This window comes from Cydia fagiglandana, chromosome 15, assembly GCF_963556715.1.
Source record: "Cydia fagiglandana chromosome 15, ilCydFagi1.1, whole genome shotgun sequence".
NCBI classification, from domain to species: Eukaryota; Metazoa; Arthropoda; class Insecta; order Lepidoptera; family Tortricidae; genus Cydia; species Cydia fagiglandana.
Window position 1 is genome coordinate 8907167 of NC_085946.1, and position 17839 is coordinate 8925005.

Below are 17839 nucleotides of genomic sequence, written 5' to 3' on the forward strand. Positions count from 1 at the left end.
ATTGTTAATTACTCCGAGCTTTTCAGGCATAACAAAACCTATAAATATAAATTGTCAAATGCATGAGAAAGACACATATTATAATTGTAATTTTAGAATTAATCCTGAAGAAAAATGTAAGGATATTGAGATCTTATGTATAAAAAAAAACTCTGTAGATATAGGTATGCCTACTCGCCTACCCAAATATTTGGTAAATGTGTTAAGATTTGAAAAGCTATTCTAATTGTATCTAAGTTAAGTTGTAAATAAATTATACAAATATGGATTTGTTACTTATTTATTTACCACATACCTACATAACATTAATAACAAAGGAAGACATAAATAACTTACAAAAAATAATATGTACCTATAGCTACAGTATTCTGACAACCGTTTCTCCATACGTAGTCCCCAATTTCCTCTCATATAAAACGTCTCCTCCTCTCAGGATATATTGATATGTTAATATCCAGACAGAAAATGACGACTACGTTTGTATGGAAAGGCGATTTCTCGCGACCGCCCATCCATCCATTTTCGAACGACCGTCCATTTTCGTTTTAATGATCTTTCGACTAAGTGTACCTATTTGTATTGTAACTCCACTTTAAATTGAGATCACAATAATTATATAATTATTAGTATGACTAGATTCGATTCTCAATTTCTAAGTACAGTCAGCCTCACGGCAGATTGACTGTCCTTAAAATATTTCAATTAAAAAATACAAGAGCATCCATGCTTACTTAATTATGCGTCTAAAACATGGTTCAAGTACGCAATATAACAAATAGCGAGCCGTAATATTTCGATTTTGGAAAGTTTTTTATCGGGCGGTAGGGTTGGCAGCAGCCGCCTGAGAGAGGCGAACGCGCCGTTGAAGGCTTCCACGCGGATGCGCTCGCGCGTAGCGTGCGCGGTGCGGTACTTGAGTGTGGCCCTGCGCCTGCGCCGGCGCTCCTCGCGCGACAGCCCTGCGCAGGGGGAGCCGGCGCCGCTCGAGAGGTAAGCTTCTTCGGACATTGCACATGGTTCTAGAGTCCTGTCTCTGAAACAAAATATTACATTTTACTTAACACATTAATTGCCACTAAGTGCTACGGGTTACGCTCGTAGCGCGTAGCCACGTCTTTGCCTTATGTAGCGTGTAGTCGCTACGAACAGTTTATAGTCGGGTTCTTAGCCCTGAATGTGTCAATGGCTTTGCAGAAATAAATAAAGCCAGTATTACTATGTACCTACCTGTAAAACACCTGTCTATTGACAAGGTTTCAATTTATTGTAGGGGAAATTAGGTACCTACCTACCCTATTTTTTTTTCTTTCTAATTTGATTTAATTAATTTGTCGGGATGATTGATTTGTTTACATATTCATACTAAATTGCAGCTTTCTAGGACTAACGATAACGGAGCAAAGCCTCAAACGGACATACAGACAGACGGTCATGACGAAACTATTTAGGTTCCCTTGTTGACTACGGAATTGCGAAACTCTAAAAATGGAAATAACATAAGGGGTCATCCATTAATTACGTCACACCAATTTCTAGGTTTTTTGACCCCTCCCCCTCCCTTGTCACACTTGGTCACATTTGGCAAACCCCTCCCCCCCTAGTGTGACGTCACATTTTTTCTACGAAATCGCCAAATCGAATTAAGTAAGTACCTAAGTATTATTAATATTTTATCAAAATATTTTTGAGGATATAAATATTTGTAATTTTATAACCCAAAACTGCTTAGGAAAGAAAATTAAACGATTAAAAACTATTTTCGTTTCAAAAACTTGTTATTTAAATGTACAGCGAACTAAATAATTTAAATAAATTTTCGGTTACTGATGAAGTTAAAGTGACGTCACAAAGTTTGTGTCTCCCCCCTCCCCCATGTCACAATATGTCACATTTTCTTGACCCCCTCCCTCCCCCTAAACGTGTGACGTAATTAATGGATGACCCCTAATTAATCATAAAGTTTTTATCGGAATGTTGCATGTAGGTACAGTCAGCATCAGATATACCTGAGCGGGTAAGGTGTCCAAGAAAACATATACACTTCAATCGCCACAAAAATAAGGACATCTAAGTTGTCATTTTAGCATAGGCTTTCAGTTCGTCACATATATCTTAACTTCTGAGTTTTTCTTTAACACGTACACCCTTATTTAATCACAATGACAATAACGGTTAGAAACTCAGTGGTAACTAAGCACTCAAATTCAAGCTGCTGTCATTAATACCTACACGCACTGCCAATCACGTACGTCAGCAGCCAGGGTGCCACCAGTTGCTAAGCAGTTGTTATTTCAATGGTAACTAAGCATCATCATTTTATCTGTTTAACTTTAAAAAAAATAATGTAGCAGCTACGAATTGACACCTCCTTTCTTAAAGAAGTATTTTATCGTCAAGTGTCAAACTTAGACAATAAATAAGTAGGTTTTACGAGAATGATAGGTTTTTTTATTTTAACTGTCATAGGCGGACGATCTTCCAAATCGTAGAGCTTATTATATGTTAATATATTAATTTAGCCCGCTTATTGTACTAAAATATACTATATAGTACTAAAATACGATGCTCCGAATCGATCAAATAACGAAAGAGAAAATAATAGAATTGAAACTTAACACGTTCTCTGTCCCAATCTGACATGTAAACCTTATGGCTTTGTAATAGAGGCTAGCCGTTAAAACCATCACTGCCATGCATACAGGGTGATTCATGAGACGTGAGCAGGACTAATCCTGTACACTCAGTAACTGATAATTGATCGATCACCGTCGTATTTAGGTTAAACAACCACACTGTTTTCTTTTTTTAAACTTTTTAGCGAGGGCAAATTTAATTCTCGACAATCATGGTCACCCTACAAGACCTAATTAATAAACATAAAATCTCTTTAACCGCAATGACAGCATTATGATTATGAAGAGAATAAGCTGTCAAACTTGAGTGAGATACGAGTTTTCAAAAGTAACCAGACCGTGATGACATTCAATTTGACATAGAATATCGGTAGTTTAGTATTCTAATTGTAGGGTGACCATGCATGTCGTAAATAAATTAATAACTTTTTTTTTCAACACGACTAGAAAATTAACGTTAACCTCACTAATACTGATACGAAACAGTTGCTTATAATTTACGAAATGCTCAGTGTTAGTCCTGCTCACGTCTCCTGAATCACCCTGTATACACCTACGTAATATGCTAACTGTTGACCATAGGAATGACGAATTTTGTTTTTACAACTTAGCAGAGAGGATAGAGTATACGGAGTTATATACAGTATGTACCTATCAGAACGAAAGGCCAAGAAAGAGACCCATTAATGTTTAGGTCATACTGAGCAACTTTTACTATGGGACCAACCCCGAAACCCCGTAAAAAAATTACTCTCCCATAGAAAATTTCAACATCAGACCAGCAAAATGTATGAAACATCCAAGTATCTTTCCGCGTTTTCGGGGTTGGTCCCATAGTAAAAGTTGTTCAGTATGACCTAAACATTAATGGGTCTCTTTCTTGGCCTTTCGTTCTGATACATACTGTATATCTTTGAACTTATTGTTAGTATAACCAGTATAACCTAGCAGTAAACATCAAATGGCATTCCGCACAGGAGTAATCTAAGGAACGCTTACTGCGGGTTCAAACCTACAACGTCCTGTTAGAAAGTCGTACATACTCTACATGTGACATATCTTCAAAAAACATATAAACGTATGCGAAATTAATATAAAACCACAAATTAAGTAATAATAGGAATGAAACCCAAAAAAAAGCTGTAATCTCTAGGTGCATCCGACTGAGATTTGAACCCGCGGTCTCTGCTTTGAAAAGCAAACGCCTTAGTAACAAGACCACAACGTGCCTTGACAATTGGCTCTAAATTCGGCTTCAGTTAGCTTTCGCTATGTGTCACTCATTCGTTTTGATGATTCTATTAAATAAAAGAAATAGTTTGCAGTAAGCTGACTGACAGGCCTCTGTCAATGGTTGAAGGGCAAAACGTGAGATAGATGTATGTGATGACAAGACTGTACTGCTTTCGATGATTGTCAAAACGCTTTACCTGAAATTAGCATAGCTATTATTCATTCAATATACGACCATACATGTATGCTTTAAACGTCTATTTTTCCATATTGTTCAGATATATTTGACACGTTGACCGCTTAGATACCAATGGTTTTTTGACAGCTAAGGTATCAATGACTTGTTGTAAGTGTAGAAATTAATGAATAGCGACTGTTAAGATATTTGTGACATGTTGAGCGCTCACAAGTAAATGCTACCATGACAGTCAACAACTTTTTGACAGTTTAAACGTTTACCTCTCTTTGAGCACCTGGAGTTATAGCGACTTCTGCTGCTGACTGTACTTATAATACGATAAATTTGATAAAATATTTAGATGTATCACTTAGATTGCTGATAATAGTGATAATGTTACGTCGCCTATGAAATTGTATTCAAAATACTTTATGGCAATTATTATATTTGTTTTAATTATTCCAAATACTTCCAGGAGTTTCGTTGCAAGTAACCGCACCCTACGCGACGGTAATGTGACGATAATTGTAACGAACTTTAAGACGAAACAGGAGCTGAGGTTTAAACATTTTAGGCAAATATACCCGTCTCGCTAACGGAAGCGGCTCCTAAAACTAGTGCGATAAGGACAAGGCGAAAAGTCCTGCGTAAAAAACTCAGAAATCGAGGTTTCGTACTCCTCTGTTTCCTCCTCCAAAACTTAACCAATCGTAACCAAATTTGGAAATCTAAATGATTATGAAATTATCTGTGTCGGACCGTTTTGATTTTTTGGCTAATTGATATCAGTTTTTAATACCACGGCTCTCATTGCGCCATAGTCAAATTTGAAGGGCTCTAGCGCCTTAAAAAACAAAAATATCAAAAAAAGCAAAACAGTCCGACACAGATATTGACAATATTAATCTGTGTTGAAAAAATCATTGCTCTAGCTTCAAAAACCACGGAGGAAAACGAGGAGTACGTTTGTGTGGAGGAATGACCACTCTTGTTGGCTCTTAACGACGTACGTACCTAATTCTTATATCTATACTAGCTTTTTTTAGTCAAGTGTGTAATTTCACTCTTTCCATTTTTGCCTCTCTCCAATTTCTAAGACATGTAAGACATACCTTAAGTATAAATATAAGCTTATTGACTTTTATTACCGCCGACCTATCCAATATGTTTAGTGCTTAGGTAGCCTAGGACCTAGATTATTACTTTGAAAACTGGGATAGGACGGCTCCAGGCTTTTAGCTAACGAGTTCTACCGATAACGATTCCTAGAAAACATAACACGTCAAGTACAATTTACTACTAGAATCTATGAAAGTAAATCTAAATACGGTTTGATCTATCTAAAAGTCTATCAGAAAAAACTTGGGTAGAAATAAGTTTATCAAGTTGTTTCTTGTGGATCGACTCGTGCGATGTGATGCAGCATGCTTTTGTCAATATATTTTTGACTTAGATTTGGCGATGGCGTTTTGACTCATTCACTGCCGGCGACCCGCTCGGCGGGATCTCAGTTCGTAGGGGCTTTTCGCTACATAACATACGAGTAAGATTAGAGACCCATGTTATTGGCTACGCTCGTAGCACGTAGCTTGAGCTAGTCGCGCCTTACGGGCACTAAGGGCCCGATTCGGATATTCAAATAGATATCTATTAGATATCTTTTAGACATCACCAAGATACGATAACGATATGTTTAAGATCTAACCTGTCAAATTTGACATTTGCGCGATTCTGGAGATACTCTTGAACGATTTCCACAGGATATGACTTAGATATCCAATTCACGAGTACCTAATAGATATCTTACTCTATCTAACGTAAAAGTGACATTGCTTGCCCGATAAGATAACTAAACTATAACGTATCTAGAATGGATCTAGTACGTGTCGTTTCTTGTGAATATCTTGAAGTTCGAATACGGCAGTAAGAATGGTGCTAGTTCAGCGGTGTTACTCACGAATTCGAGCCAATCGTGCAGTCTAATGCAACTAGTTGCGCATTGTGGCGTTAAACTGCACGATCGGCATGGTTATGATTAGAGATGCAACGGATAGTTGTTTGGCCGGCCGAATATTCGGCCAGCGGAACTATACCTACATTTCGGTTTTTCAGGTACGCATTCTGCAACTTTGACCCGTTTCCTTTAGTGAACGTTTGCGCGGACACATTTCTAGGTTCGAAATGAGTGCGCGTGCAAGTCAGTGGAATGTTTAGATTGTTTTAATTTAAAATAATAAACAAGTAAGTATACGATTATGATCAAGACTGTTTCTTAAATCCAATTAGTTTACAGTACAAAAATCAAGCAATGTTACTATCCAGTATTCGGCCGGATAGTAGGGCACTATCCGGTATCCGGCCGGATATTAAAATCATGGCCGGATAGGCCGGATACCGGATAGTAACCGAATATCCGGTGCATCTCTAATTATGATTATGGTTATAACTTAATTTATGCCACCGGTAGGTGCGGAGTTGTCAAAGCGCTGCTCCACAAGCATGCAGTTGTTACATGTGTACCTCTTCCTAGGCGCGAGGTTCTCTCTGCCGGTGATGGGCAGCAGCGCCTCTCGCGGCTCGGCCAGCATGCAGGACAGAGAGTCCTCCATCCCGCTAGCCTCCAGCCAGCTCTTCATCGTGTATCTGTGGAAGTTTACAATTGCAGTAATAACTCATCGTCCAGTCTATAGGTATGAAACATGGTATATATAATAATAATATACTCCGCCTGGTACTGTCTTCCCGTCTTTTTGTGGTCACGTGACTGACACGTTACTTACAAGCCTACGTCATTATGCGACAGCGCTATATGATAATATGCGATAGCGCTATATAAAGTGGCAATGTTATTGTGACGTAGGCTTGTGTCACTCTGGGAAGAGAAGACAATGTTTTATTAGACTATGGGTATAAAAGCTAACTAGACTATGGTACAGCGTACTATACAGTTTGCTGTTTTCTTCAATCGCTATCAAGTAATAAACATCACTACTAATTAAGATAGAGTGCATAGTGTGTGTGTGTTTTTTAGGGTTTTTTAATTAGATAAGCTGCTAAAATATAAATACTATTCCTGAGTCATGGGGTGTTTTCTATGTATATAAGTATGTATTTATCTATATAAGTATGTAAGTATGTATATCGTCGCCTATCACTCATAGTACAAGCTTTAGATAGATAGATAGATAGATAGATAATCTGTTTATTTGTTTGCCACAATACACACAGAATAATCAAATACAAAAATGACAGAAAAAAAGAACAAAAAAAAAACAATCAATATTTAGAAAAAACAGAAAATACAAGCACAAATAAGAGTAAGACAGATTTTTACAAAAATAGAAAAAGAAAGAAATATACGTATAAATATTGATTCACACAGAAGGAATGTTGTGTGCGTCGCAGCAAAACAAAATGGTTCTGGCTCAGTATTACGCTTCACCCTATTATGGGAGAGGACTGATATTCTGCCAGAACCAGATCACGCCAATAAAATCAGTGAAAAATATGAAATAATGAAAAGATTTTACTTACCAAATTACCAATAAATAACTTAACTAATGACAATTTAAAATGTGTGCACATAGTTGTGATGTAGAAGTGTGAGTGTGGTTAGCATGTAATGTATGTATAGTTCTTAGCTTTGCTTAGTTTGGGGCTAGGTTGATCTGTGTAAGATGTCCCCAATATTTATTTATTTATTTATTAAGGTATATGTATGTGCTTTACAAGGTGTAGTTATAGTGTTAATTCTTTAGGTATGTCTTAACACTATCAGTACCAAGCGCCCCATTTCCAATACATAATGAACCCTACTAGCGGGTTTTTGCCACTGAAAGTGTTAAATGTAACTGTGTTGAAACATTGATGGCACTTTGATTTTTAGCTTTACTTTACCACACCCAAGAAACGCAACCCTTTGACATCTAACGAACGGAGACCCTTAACATCTCAAAGGACACCCAGCAAATATACAGTTGTTTTCACAGCCTCTCAAATCAAATTGACTGCCCGCAAGGGTAGTCGAGATAAATAATACATCACGGGTTCACACCTCGCGCTAAGCGAGCTCTTTTGGGGATAATAAATCCGTATTTATTCTTTTTATATCGCCCCTAACCCTTCGAGTAATCGAATCACGCGGCCGTATCGAATCGATTGAGTCGAGTTTTCGGTAATTGATGTGCATCTGTGATGGAATTGCGAGCTGTGGGCCTACCGCGAACCACGTTCGACGTGTTGCCTCCCTGTCACACTTACGTACGAATTTACAAGTGCGACAGAGTCAAACATGAACATGAAGTGTGTCGAACATGGTTCGCGGTAGGCCCTCTGGTGTCTTGATGGACAATTATTTTGGACTTTGTGTTGCCCCTACGCAACATCTAGGGAAAAGATTTTTAACTGTTATTTAATTTCATCTACTGATTCGATAAATGTAAGATAATTTCTAATTGACCGAAGCGAAGCGAAGGTCTACGTTTTGACTCGGGCGTTTTGCTTTTGTATGTCCGGATGTTCTCCTCTACAGGTCGCAATTCTTAACCGATTCTCGTCAAGGTTTGTAACTGAATTCTATGAACCAATAAAAATTTTTTGTCGAGCCATTTTTGGAAATTTTACAAAATGGAAAAGTTGTGATAGCTCTCGCTTATACAAATAGTCGTATCGGTATCATAAGAAAGTATTCTTTTTGAGACATGTTTACAGATTAAGGTGGTTCGCCTAGGTTACTCAAAACTTAACTCTCGCTAGATGGCACCACTTTTGCAAAATTTCAGGTTTTATTTTTTTGTGAAATGGTCATGGTATTTGTATACTTAAAAGTATGTTTCGCGCACTCTTTAAATAAATATTGAACAATTAAAGTAAACATTGAATACTTCATTGTGCAAAAACCACCTTTTTAATTCGACGGAGTGTTGCTGTCACGCTTTTTCCTAGTATTACTCACACATGCAAACAGTGTTTCCGTGATCCTTGTAGTAGACAATTTCACACAACGTAAGTATGTTGCATTGCAATAGCGTAACGGTATGTTCGTGGAAATAACTACGTGCAAGAGGATTGGGGTTCAAGACTGGTGCGAGTAGGTAATTTCTTTTTGTTTCTCCTTTGTGTTATCTTACCTTTAAACGAGCAATTATTATATATATGTTACTGTAAAAGCCCGAAGTACGGCAAAACCTAGGATTTACCGGTAAAACCTAGGTTTTACCGATGCCGATCGGTAAAAGCCCGAAATGTTAAATCTTACTAGTTTACTTCGGGCTTTTACCAACACCGATATGGTAAATCCTAGGTCTTACCACGGCAACCGGTAAAGTTTGAATCATGCACTGATTCTTGAGATTATTAGATGAAAAGTAGGTAGGTTTGGATCTCCCGGTTCTGCTGAAGGTGAAAGAGAACTCTACTAGCCTGCATCGTGGCTAGGCACCCAGGTTTAGGTATAGTTAACTTTAAAACCGAATCTGCAGCTGGCCACTTTATTGAGTAATAGAAACGCGTTCCGTATGTGTTTCGCTTTCCAGATGACCAGGGTGCCTAGCCAAGGTGCCAATGGTGTACGCTCCGTAGCGAACGAAGCGCAACCGTGTCTGTCGCATTAATATGACAGAGTGATAGAGAGAGGTATTACCCTAACGTTCGCTACGGAGCGAACGACTGGCATCTTGGCTAGGCACCCAGATTTAGGTATAGTTAAGTTTACCGCCGAATCTGCAACTGGCCACTGTATTGAGTAATAGAAACGCGTTCCGTATGTGTTTCGCTTTCCAGATGACCAGGGTGCCTAGCCAAGGTGCCAATGGTTTACGCTCCGTAGCGACCGAAGCGCAGCCGTGTCTGTCGCATTAATATGGCAGAGTGATAGAGACAGGTATTACCCTAACGTTCGCTACGGAGCGAACGACTGGCATCTTGGCTAGGCACACAGATTTAAACGCTTTTTAAAAATCAAAAAACTATTACTTATGAAAGCAGAAGAATATAAATGATCGTATTTGATTTATAATTGTTACATATTTGCCGTAACTTATTTTTAAAATGTGTTTTTCAATTAAAAGACACGTCAAGATTGTTTACCTTATTTCTAATGCTAAAAAAAACAAACTATAGTAATAATTGTGTTTTTCATTCATAGACAAAATCCATTATTTTATCCACAGGAAATTTTATATATCTCTTTTTTATTGCAGTGAGGATGTCCTGATTGTAAAAATAAGAGAGATTAGGTAGAGTATAATTTCTAATTTTCTTTGTCAAAAATAAACGAATACGTGTAGCCCATACCATACTTAATCAATCGATTTATGATAATAAGAAAAATTAAATAAAAATAAAAAAACAATACGAAATTTAGATGTAACAAAAATACAAAAAGTTATGTTCCAGCATACAATTGACTGGGGATCGAACCGGGAATCTTCCGTTTGTAAGCAAAAAAGCGACTGTTTGCATAACACGCCATGATAGTTCTTAGCTAAGCTGACGAACTTCGGGTACTTATTCTCGCTTAGGTCAATTAAGTACCTGTCAAACGTCAGTGTCAACAAAATTGCACTAAACATGACGGCACTCCAAATTCGCGCCGTGGTCAGCCCGGCAACGTCGGAAATGGTATGGCAACGTCGCAAATGTATCTGTACACGACATTTGTGACACACACATACGTAAAATTGATGAAAATTTAACTATGATTTTTGCATGATTTCTGTATGAAACATTGTTTTCCTGTTAATTTCGCGCAAACGAATATTCGAAGGAAGATAAATGCGGAAATATTTATGTACTAATAGTGTGTAGTTACTTAATGAGCTTTGATTGAATTTTGTATGAAAATCGAACCACCTTAAATGTCAAAAAATTCAGAAAATTTATTTCACTGGTTTTGGAGGTATTAAGATATTTAGTTTTGTATGTCCGGATGTTCTCCTCTACAGGTTGCAATTCTTAACCGATTCTCGTGAAATTTTGTAACCAAATTCTATGACTCAATAAAAAAATTTTGTCGAGACGGTTTTTGGAATTTTTTCAAAATGGAAGAGTTGTGATAGCTCGCGCTTAAACAAATAGTCGTATCGGTATCATAAGAGTGTATTCTTTTTAAGACATGTTTACAGATTAAATGGTCAAAAATTCAGAAATTTTATTTCGCTGGTTTTGGAGGTATTAAGATATTTTTTTTACTTGAGAATGAGTAGCTATATTTCGTCACCTCATGTAAGAACTATCATGGTGTATTTTGCAAACGTTCGCTTTTTTGTTTGCACGGAAGGTCTCGGTTCGATCCCCGGTAATTATATGCTGGGATATAACTTTTTGTATTTTTTTACACTTAAATGTCATATCAATTGTTGTTTTTATTTAATTTACTCAGTTTTAAGCTCTGCTCGCGAGGTCTACAGCTCACAGAGCCACTAGTATTATCATTGAGTTACTTTAGGTACATAAAGTCTACTGATAAACGGCATACCTATATGAGTTAGAAATACCTAGAGAGAGGCTTAGGTTAAATAACCCGAGTGCGACAAATTCCAAAAAGCTGGGTTGTGTATTGCTATTATTTCATATGCAATTGTTAGTTAGGCAAGATTTTTTGAGATGAACACATTGAGTGCCGGGCTGCTGGGTACACATTGGTCTTCTGATCGGGCTTCCGCGCTGTCCCTCTGCGGTGCGGAGGTATCCAAAACGGATTTTCCTCCCAATAAAAAAAAGGTCTTCAAACAAAAACGTCACTCTTGACACTGACACACCTGATCCACATCGTTTCTAGATCTATGAATTGACCTAACTAAAAGTTCGAATCGGGCCGCAAGCTAAATCTGCATGGCATATTTAATGATAATGACAAAGTGTGGGAATGTCATCATAAACTGTTAAATTTCTATGAAAATATGACGTTTATAATGACATGACCACACTTCGCTGTATTAAAGTCGGTGCAGATTTAACATAGACGGACTTCTAAGCCTACTACGCCTCTACGAAGCAGTTTCGCTACGACCCGAGAAGATCATGCTATTTTTTTACCAATATGTTACAAACTTAAATATTACATTCATACATACTATGTTTTTCTTAAATTATAAAAATAATGGTATCTATAGCTCAAACTCACCCTGACGTTTTCCAAAAGAATTCCTTAAACCTTCATAATGATGAAGTCGATCACGATCAAAACCACTGCACACTAGACACTCCGCAAGATCACTGGTCCAGAGGACAGCATCCCCCCGCTTATATCCTCTGCGTAGGGGGTGGGTCACCGGGTGGGTCACCCTCCCAATGTTGGGGCGGGACTTGCGAAAATTAAAATTTAATAATGCCCTCTTAAACCAGACCTCGCTGATTACTACTACAATAAACGTTATTGTATAGCGACAACCTTTTCATTGTTTCAGTCTTAAAGAATCGGCAATATCTAAAATGGTTTAACCTATCTTAGACGGTGGTTCACGGCCCACTAGTGGTCCCTGAACTATTAGACCGGGAGATAGTGACACATTTTACTGGGTCATTTGTACCAGTATGGCGGTTCGTCAGGGGTCTAAGCACGTAATGAAGGAAAGAAAAATGATGGTCATAGCGCTGGTACCGGCGGCCCAATCGCGTGGGCGTTAGTCGAACGTGTCGGATAAAATACGAGTGTCGAACGATTTGTTCCACAAAAATCCTCGTATTTTCCGATAGTCCATAAAAAAGAAGTAGGCGGTAGCGTAATGCCATACTTCTCCGGTGTGACTTACAGCCCGCCATACTGAGGCGAACACATTAATTAAAAAAAAACAATTCTACCATTTGTGCCAAGCTAATTTTTGCACAGGTGATCATCGTCGAGCAGCCATTCATGGACATCACCATACCATACTCTTCGGACGGTTCCAAATGGCCGCCATACCGCAGCAAGGGAGTTAATTATTTTTTTGCGAAACGATTTGTACCAGTATTGCATTTAAATTTTTGGAAAGTATTTGATAAAATGTGACCGTTATTATAATTGCCATACTTATAGTAGGGGGAAAAAGTGCTGCCATACTTGAAAAACTTATTTAATCGACACGTTTCAAAAATACGACTATGTATACGTAATAGTACATTTCGATGCTAGTGCGGAAGGTATGTCATTACTTCACGAGTACCGAGATATCTTGCCACGAGCCGCAGGCGAGTGGCAAGACTCGGGACGAGTGAAGAATGACATTTCCGCACGTGTATCGAACGACGTTTTTTAATACAGTTGCGAAAAAATAAGAAAAACATTGTTAATCGTACACTAAACAAAAGTGGTAACAGTGACAGCTCGGTTAGACGTCGTCTTTAAGTATATTATATCTATGGGCGTTTGGCAGCTATTCCGTTCCATTCAGTCAACTTATTAAGAACGGAACTTTCAATATTGAATATTAAAAAATAAACGTGTTATAATGATGAAGAGGTAAGTAATTAAATATGAAATATGTAATATTTTTCGTATTCTTACATTAACGGTAGGTTTTTATGCTGCTTACGACGTTTAAAGGAAACTAATATTAACACTCATCAATAAGTAGTCGTGAATTGGAACAAGTATAAATTTAAAAAAATTGGAAAAGTAAAAAGCACTAGTTCGAGATAACCAACTTTCCGCACGCTAAACAGCTACGTAAAGTAGCACTTTTTGAGCAACTGTATTAAAAAATAATTTTTTACAGCATGGCATCATCATATTCTGTTTGTTTGGATACAATTATACCTAAAAAAAAATATTTCAGATTATAACTACGGGGCGGACGACTGTGAGACTTAAGCCAAGACTTAAAACAAAAAACAATTTTTTGACGATTTGTACCAGTATGGCATTTGGATTTTTGGAAATTATATGATGCAATGTGACCATTATTATATTTGCCATACTTCTAATAGGGGGAAAAAGGGGCACCATACTTGAAATAAAAAAAAATATTGTACACATTTGCCACCTCCTACATGTATGGCATTATGAGATTTCCATTTATGATCACACAGAAAGTCTTGAAAAAAAATTACAAGATGGTACAAATCGTTAAGCAATAAAAAAAAATTAACTCCTTTGCGGCGGTATGGCGGCCATTTGGAACCATCCGAAAAGTATGGCATGGTGATGTCCATGAATGGCTGCTCGACGATGATCACCTGTGCAAAAATTAGCTTGGCACTTTTAATTAATGTGTTCGCCTCAGTATGGCGGGCTGTAAGTCACACCGGAGAAGTATGGCATTACGCTACCGTCTACTTCTTTTTTATGGACTATCGAAAAATACGAGGATTTTTGTGGAACAAATCGTTCGACACTCGTATTTTATCCGACACGTTCGACTAACGACCACGCGATTGGGCCGCCGGTACCAGCGCTATGACCATCATTTTTATTTCGTTCATTACGTACTTAGACCCCTGACGAACCGCCATACTGGTACAAATGACCCAGTAAAATGTGTCACTATCTCCCGGTCTATATGATGTGGTCAATTTTAAACAGAAACCCTACGTTGACTACTTATAACGCATTTACATCCGAACAGTTGGTACCTACTGCTTAGGAAAATATATTTCTGTGAACAAAGTTTTGTACGTAACACTAAAAGGAGCTCAACAGCTCGGGATTAAATATAACACACTATGTCTGTATTAAAAAAAAATTGTTATTATAATTAATGACCAATTCAGATATGATGGTTATAGTATATGAAGGATCACTTATTTTATTCATAACCGAGATTCAATACCGATGAGATATGGAAATATCGAGAAATTCACAAAACTCCTCATTAGTACTTACCTATATTAACCATAGGTACGTCATGTTTTTACTCTCTGATTGCTTAATCTTCGGATCTACGGTTAGTCGGTTGTAATTAGTGGTTTATTTTCGAAACAGTTTGAAAATAATAGCTTATATTAGGTACTAGCTAATGTAGTCCGTTTACAACCCACTTAGGTGCGATTGCACGAAACCGTCTGTCACCGTCAAAGCGTTCGATGAATTTTATTGTATGGAAAGTTGCATAGTTCAGTGCTGAGTGATGCTGAAGTTGGTCAGTTCGTCAACTGTGGTTGGTGCAACCGGCCCTTAATCTACCATCTTAGCCTTAGCCATACAGGTAAATTTGCAAGTACACCCGTTCTCCCCGGAAATTCTCGTCGAAACCCGAGATTCTCGCGAGCACAGCATCCTCAGCAAGCCCCGCCCCCCATTGTATCAGCCAATCCGGGGCGACCCCGCCTATCGATCCCGGGCGCAGGTGGCCTGGTAATAAGTCTGGCTTTACTATGACCATTTTCTTTTGGGATCCACTTTTGGATTGGGAAAGTTGGATTTTCTTTGTAGGGTTCAGTATGGACAAATACTTACGGTGCGTGTGTGTAGTATAATTTTAATAAGGAATTATCTACCTTCCAATGTCAGTGACGATGATGGTCTAAATCTCATTGGAAACTGCGATTAACCTAGAAATAGTCATAGGTACCTACTAAATAAGATAGATAATCTAGATAAGGTACCTAATAATAGTTACCTACTTATACGGCGCCATTAGATCAACTGGGACCCTAGCGAAGATAACATCGACAAACACAAAACCAAAAGAAAAAATGTAGAGTCAGACCAAGAAAAGTCTGCAGCAGATTTGATAGCCCACGCAGTGCAAGTGTTATTTTAAACGTCAAACTTCTATGAAATTATGACGTATAAATAAATAATGACACTTGCACTGCGGGGGCTATCAAATCCGCTGCAGACATTTTTTGGTTCGACTCTACTTGCTTATCGGGATGACAGATGCCACGAAAAGCCATGTGACTATTATTCCCAATCATTATTAAAATTTCGAGCGTTTTAGCGTTTTCTATCAACGATTGTCATCATAGTTAGGTCCCGGATGTCAGGGTCGTTGTTGTCGTCAAAACAGCGCGATAATTAACCTACCTGTAACTTTTATTCTCACAGTGTGAAAAAGTGGCGTAAATTTGCACTATCACACGGATAACAATGAAGGATAACAACGTCAATAATACGCCGCAGGTGCACAGCTTGAATGTGAATTATTCAAAAATGATTTTATAAGTCTATCGTGTGATAATTTCTGTTGGTAGTTGACAGCTTATCTATTTTAGGTAGGTAATTATCATCAATCATAGATAACATTTAGGTAAGTATACCTACTCATAAATACAAAAAAATCGCCGTGACAGGATCTTACGAATATACCTAAGTAAGTATAATGATTATAATTTAATTTCTTGTAAAAAATATAAAAATTCGGACACTAATAAGAATCAAATCAAGTTTTATACTAATTATTGTCGTTCAATTAGTATTCAGGTTTCTGCAGTTGGTCGCAATGGTCGCCTGACATTTTACAATAAGCTAATACGACGACGCGACGTAAAACAATAAAATGAAATACCAGTTGATAAAAAAAAATATACTACGTAATTTGTTTGTATCGTATTTTTGTTAGAAGCAGTTTTACGAAATTATTATCCTATTTTCTGGCTTTTTCGAAAATAAATTATGCAATTAGTTACTTAATTACTTTAAAAGAAATAATCGTGTTAAGTTTAAAAAATACCATTCCATTTTTAATCTCATAAAATCTATTAAATTATCAAGTAATAAACTTGGAGACACTTGGACCTTATTTAATTACTGAGGACCTTAGATGAAGAACGAAATTCGAAATTTTTGCCCTCAGATACGACTTAGATATTTACTTTAGAGGCTTGACCAACAAAGTACCTACCCTCTCTTAAAACTATCCACTCCAATAAAAGTAGTTTTTGTAGCCTGTGATAATGTTCAGCCAACTTACCTCTGGGTCTTCTCCTTTTCTATCGTTAACATCATGTCTGATTATCTTGGTTGGATGATAGTCGTTCAATCCATGTAGAAATGTGCTCCCTCCATTGATTCCGATCCATCGCATTCTTCAAATTTAAATCCTCACACGTATCTAATGTTAATGTTGATACTTAAATATAGTGGTACTCGGTCTTTCAGCTGGTAAGTTTTTTTCGGCCTCAACAGCGAGCACAGTGGTAGGTAAATAACCTATAAATAAATTGAATTTATAACCAATACTCTGCTTGGTCCTTAAAATCCTGCTCTAAATGACCCGAAGCATGGACCATGAAGGGTCATGACTTCTTGAGTTAGTATCTTGAATATTAACATAAATGTAAATATACCTATTTATTTTGCCTAAATATTGTCTGTTAATATTCATGCTGGTACCTAAGCAAGAAGAAGTAACAATTTACGAAACTTACTGTAACTTCAAATAATTTGAATAACTACCGCCTCGAATTGATTTCTAGCTCACGATTCATAAGATAATTATATGCAAAGAATCATGTACCGGCCGGAGACATCTGCGACTAATGCTAACTCGGATTGCGACATTAATATTATACCTAATAAACGGTTTATACTAAATACGATACACGAACGACTTGGAGAAGGTCACGGCAAACTCTAATTTTGTGTATTGCGACATCAGTTCGTTCGGGTTCAGGACACGCGATTACTGTATGTACTTGGTTCAATACTTATCTTCATACCATAAAATAGTGGTTATTCAAGGGCTATTCAGGTACTTTCGGCTTATAAGCTTGGATAAACAGCTCTACATAATGTTTACTAAGATTTCAAACTATACAAACGATACAGTTGATAGATAATTTACAGTATTAACCTTACATTATCTTGGGCTTGGCGAACTTAGTAATAACTTATAAAAGTGCTAAATAAAAAAACGATGTTAGGCCGAGA

At 37.4% G+C, this 17839-nt stretch overlaps 1 protein-coding gene across 1 annotated transcript; it reads right to left on the reverse strand.

Moving 5' to 3' along the window:
- Positions 1 to 553: 553 nt before the first annotated feature.
- Positions 554 to 12247, reverse strand: LOC134671327 (helix-loop-helix protein 1). Its single transcript, XM_063529154.1, has 3 exons — positions 12170 to 12247; positions 6565 to 6687; positions 554 to 1033 (listed from the first exon to the last, which is right to left on the reverse strand). Exons 2-3 carry the CDS (start codon positions 6678 to 6680, stop codon positions 736 to 738), a joined length of 414 nt encoding a protein of 137 aa, XP_063385224.1. The 5' UTR covers positions 6681 to 6687; positions 12170 to 12247; the 3' UTR covers positions 554 to 735.
- Between the last annotated feature and the right edge of the window lie 5592 nt (positions 12248 to 17839).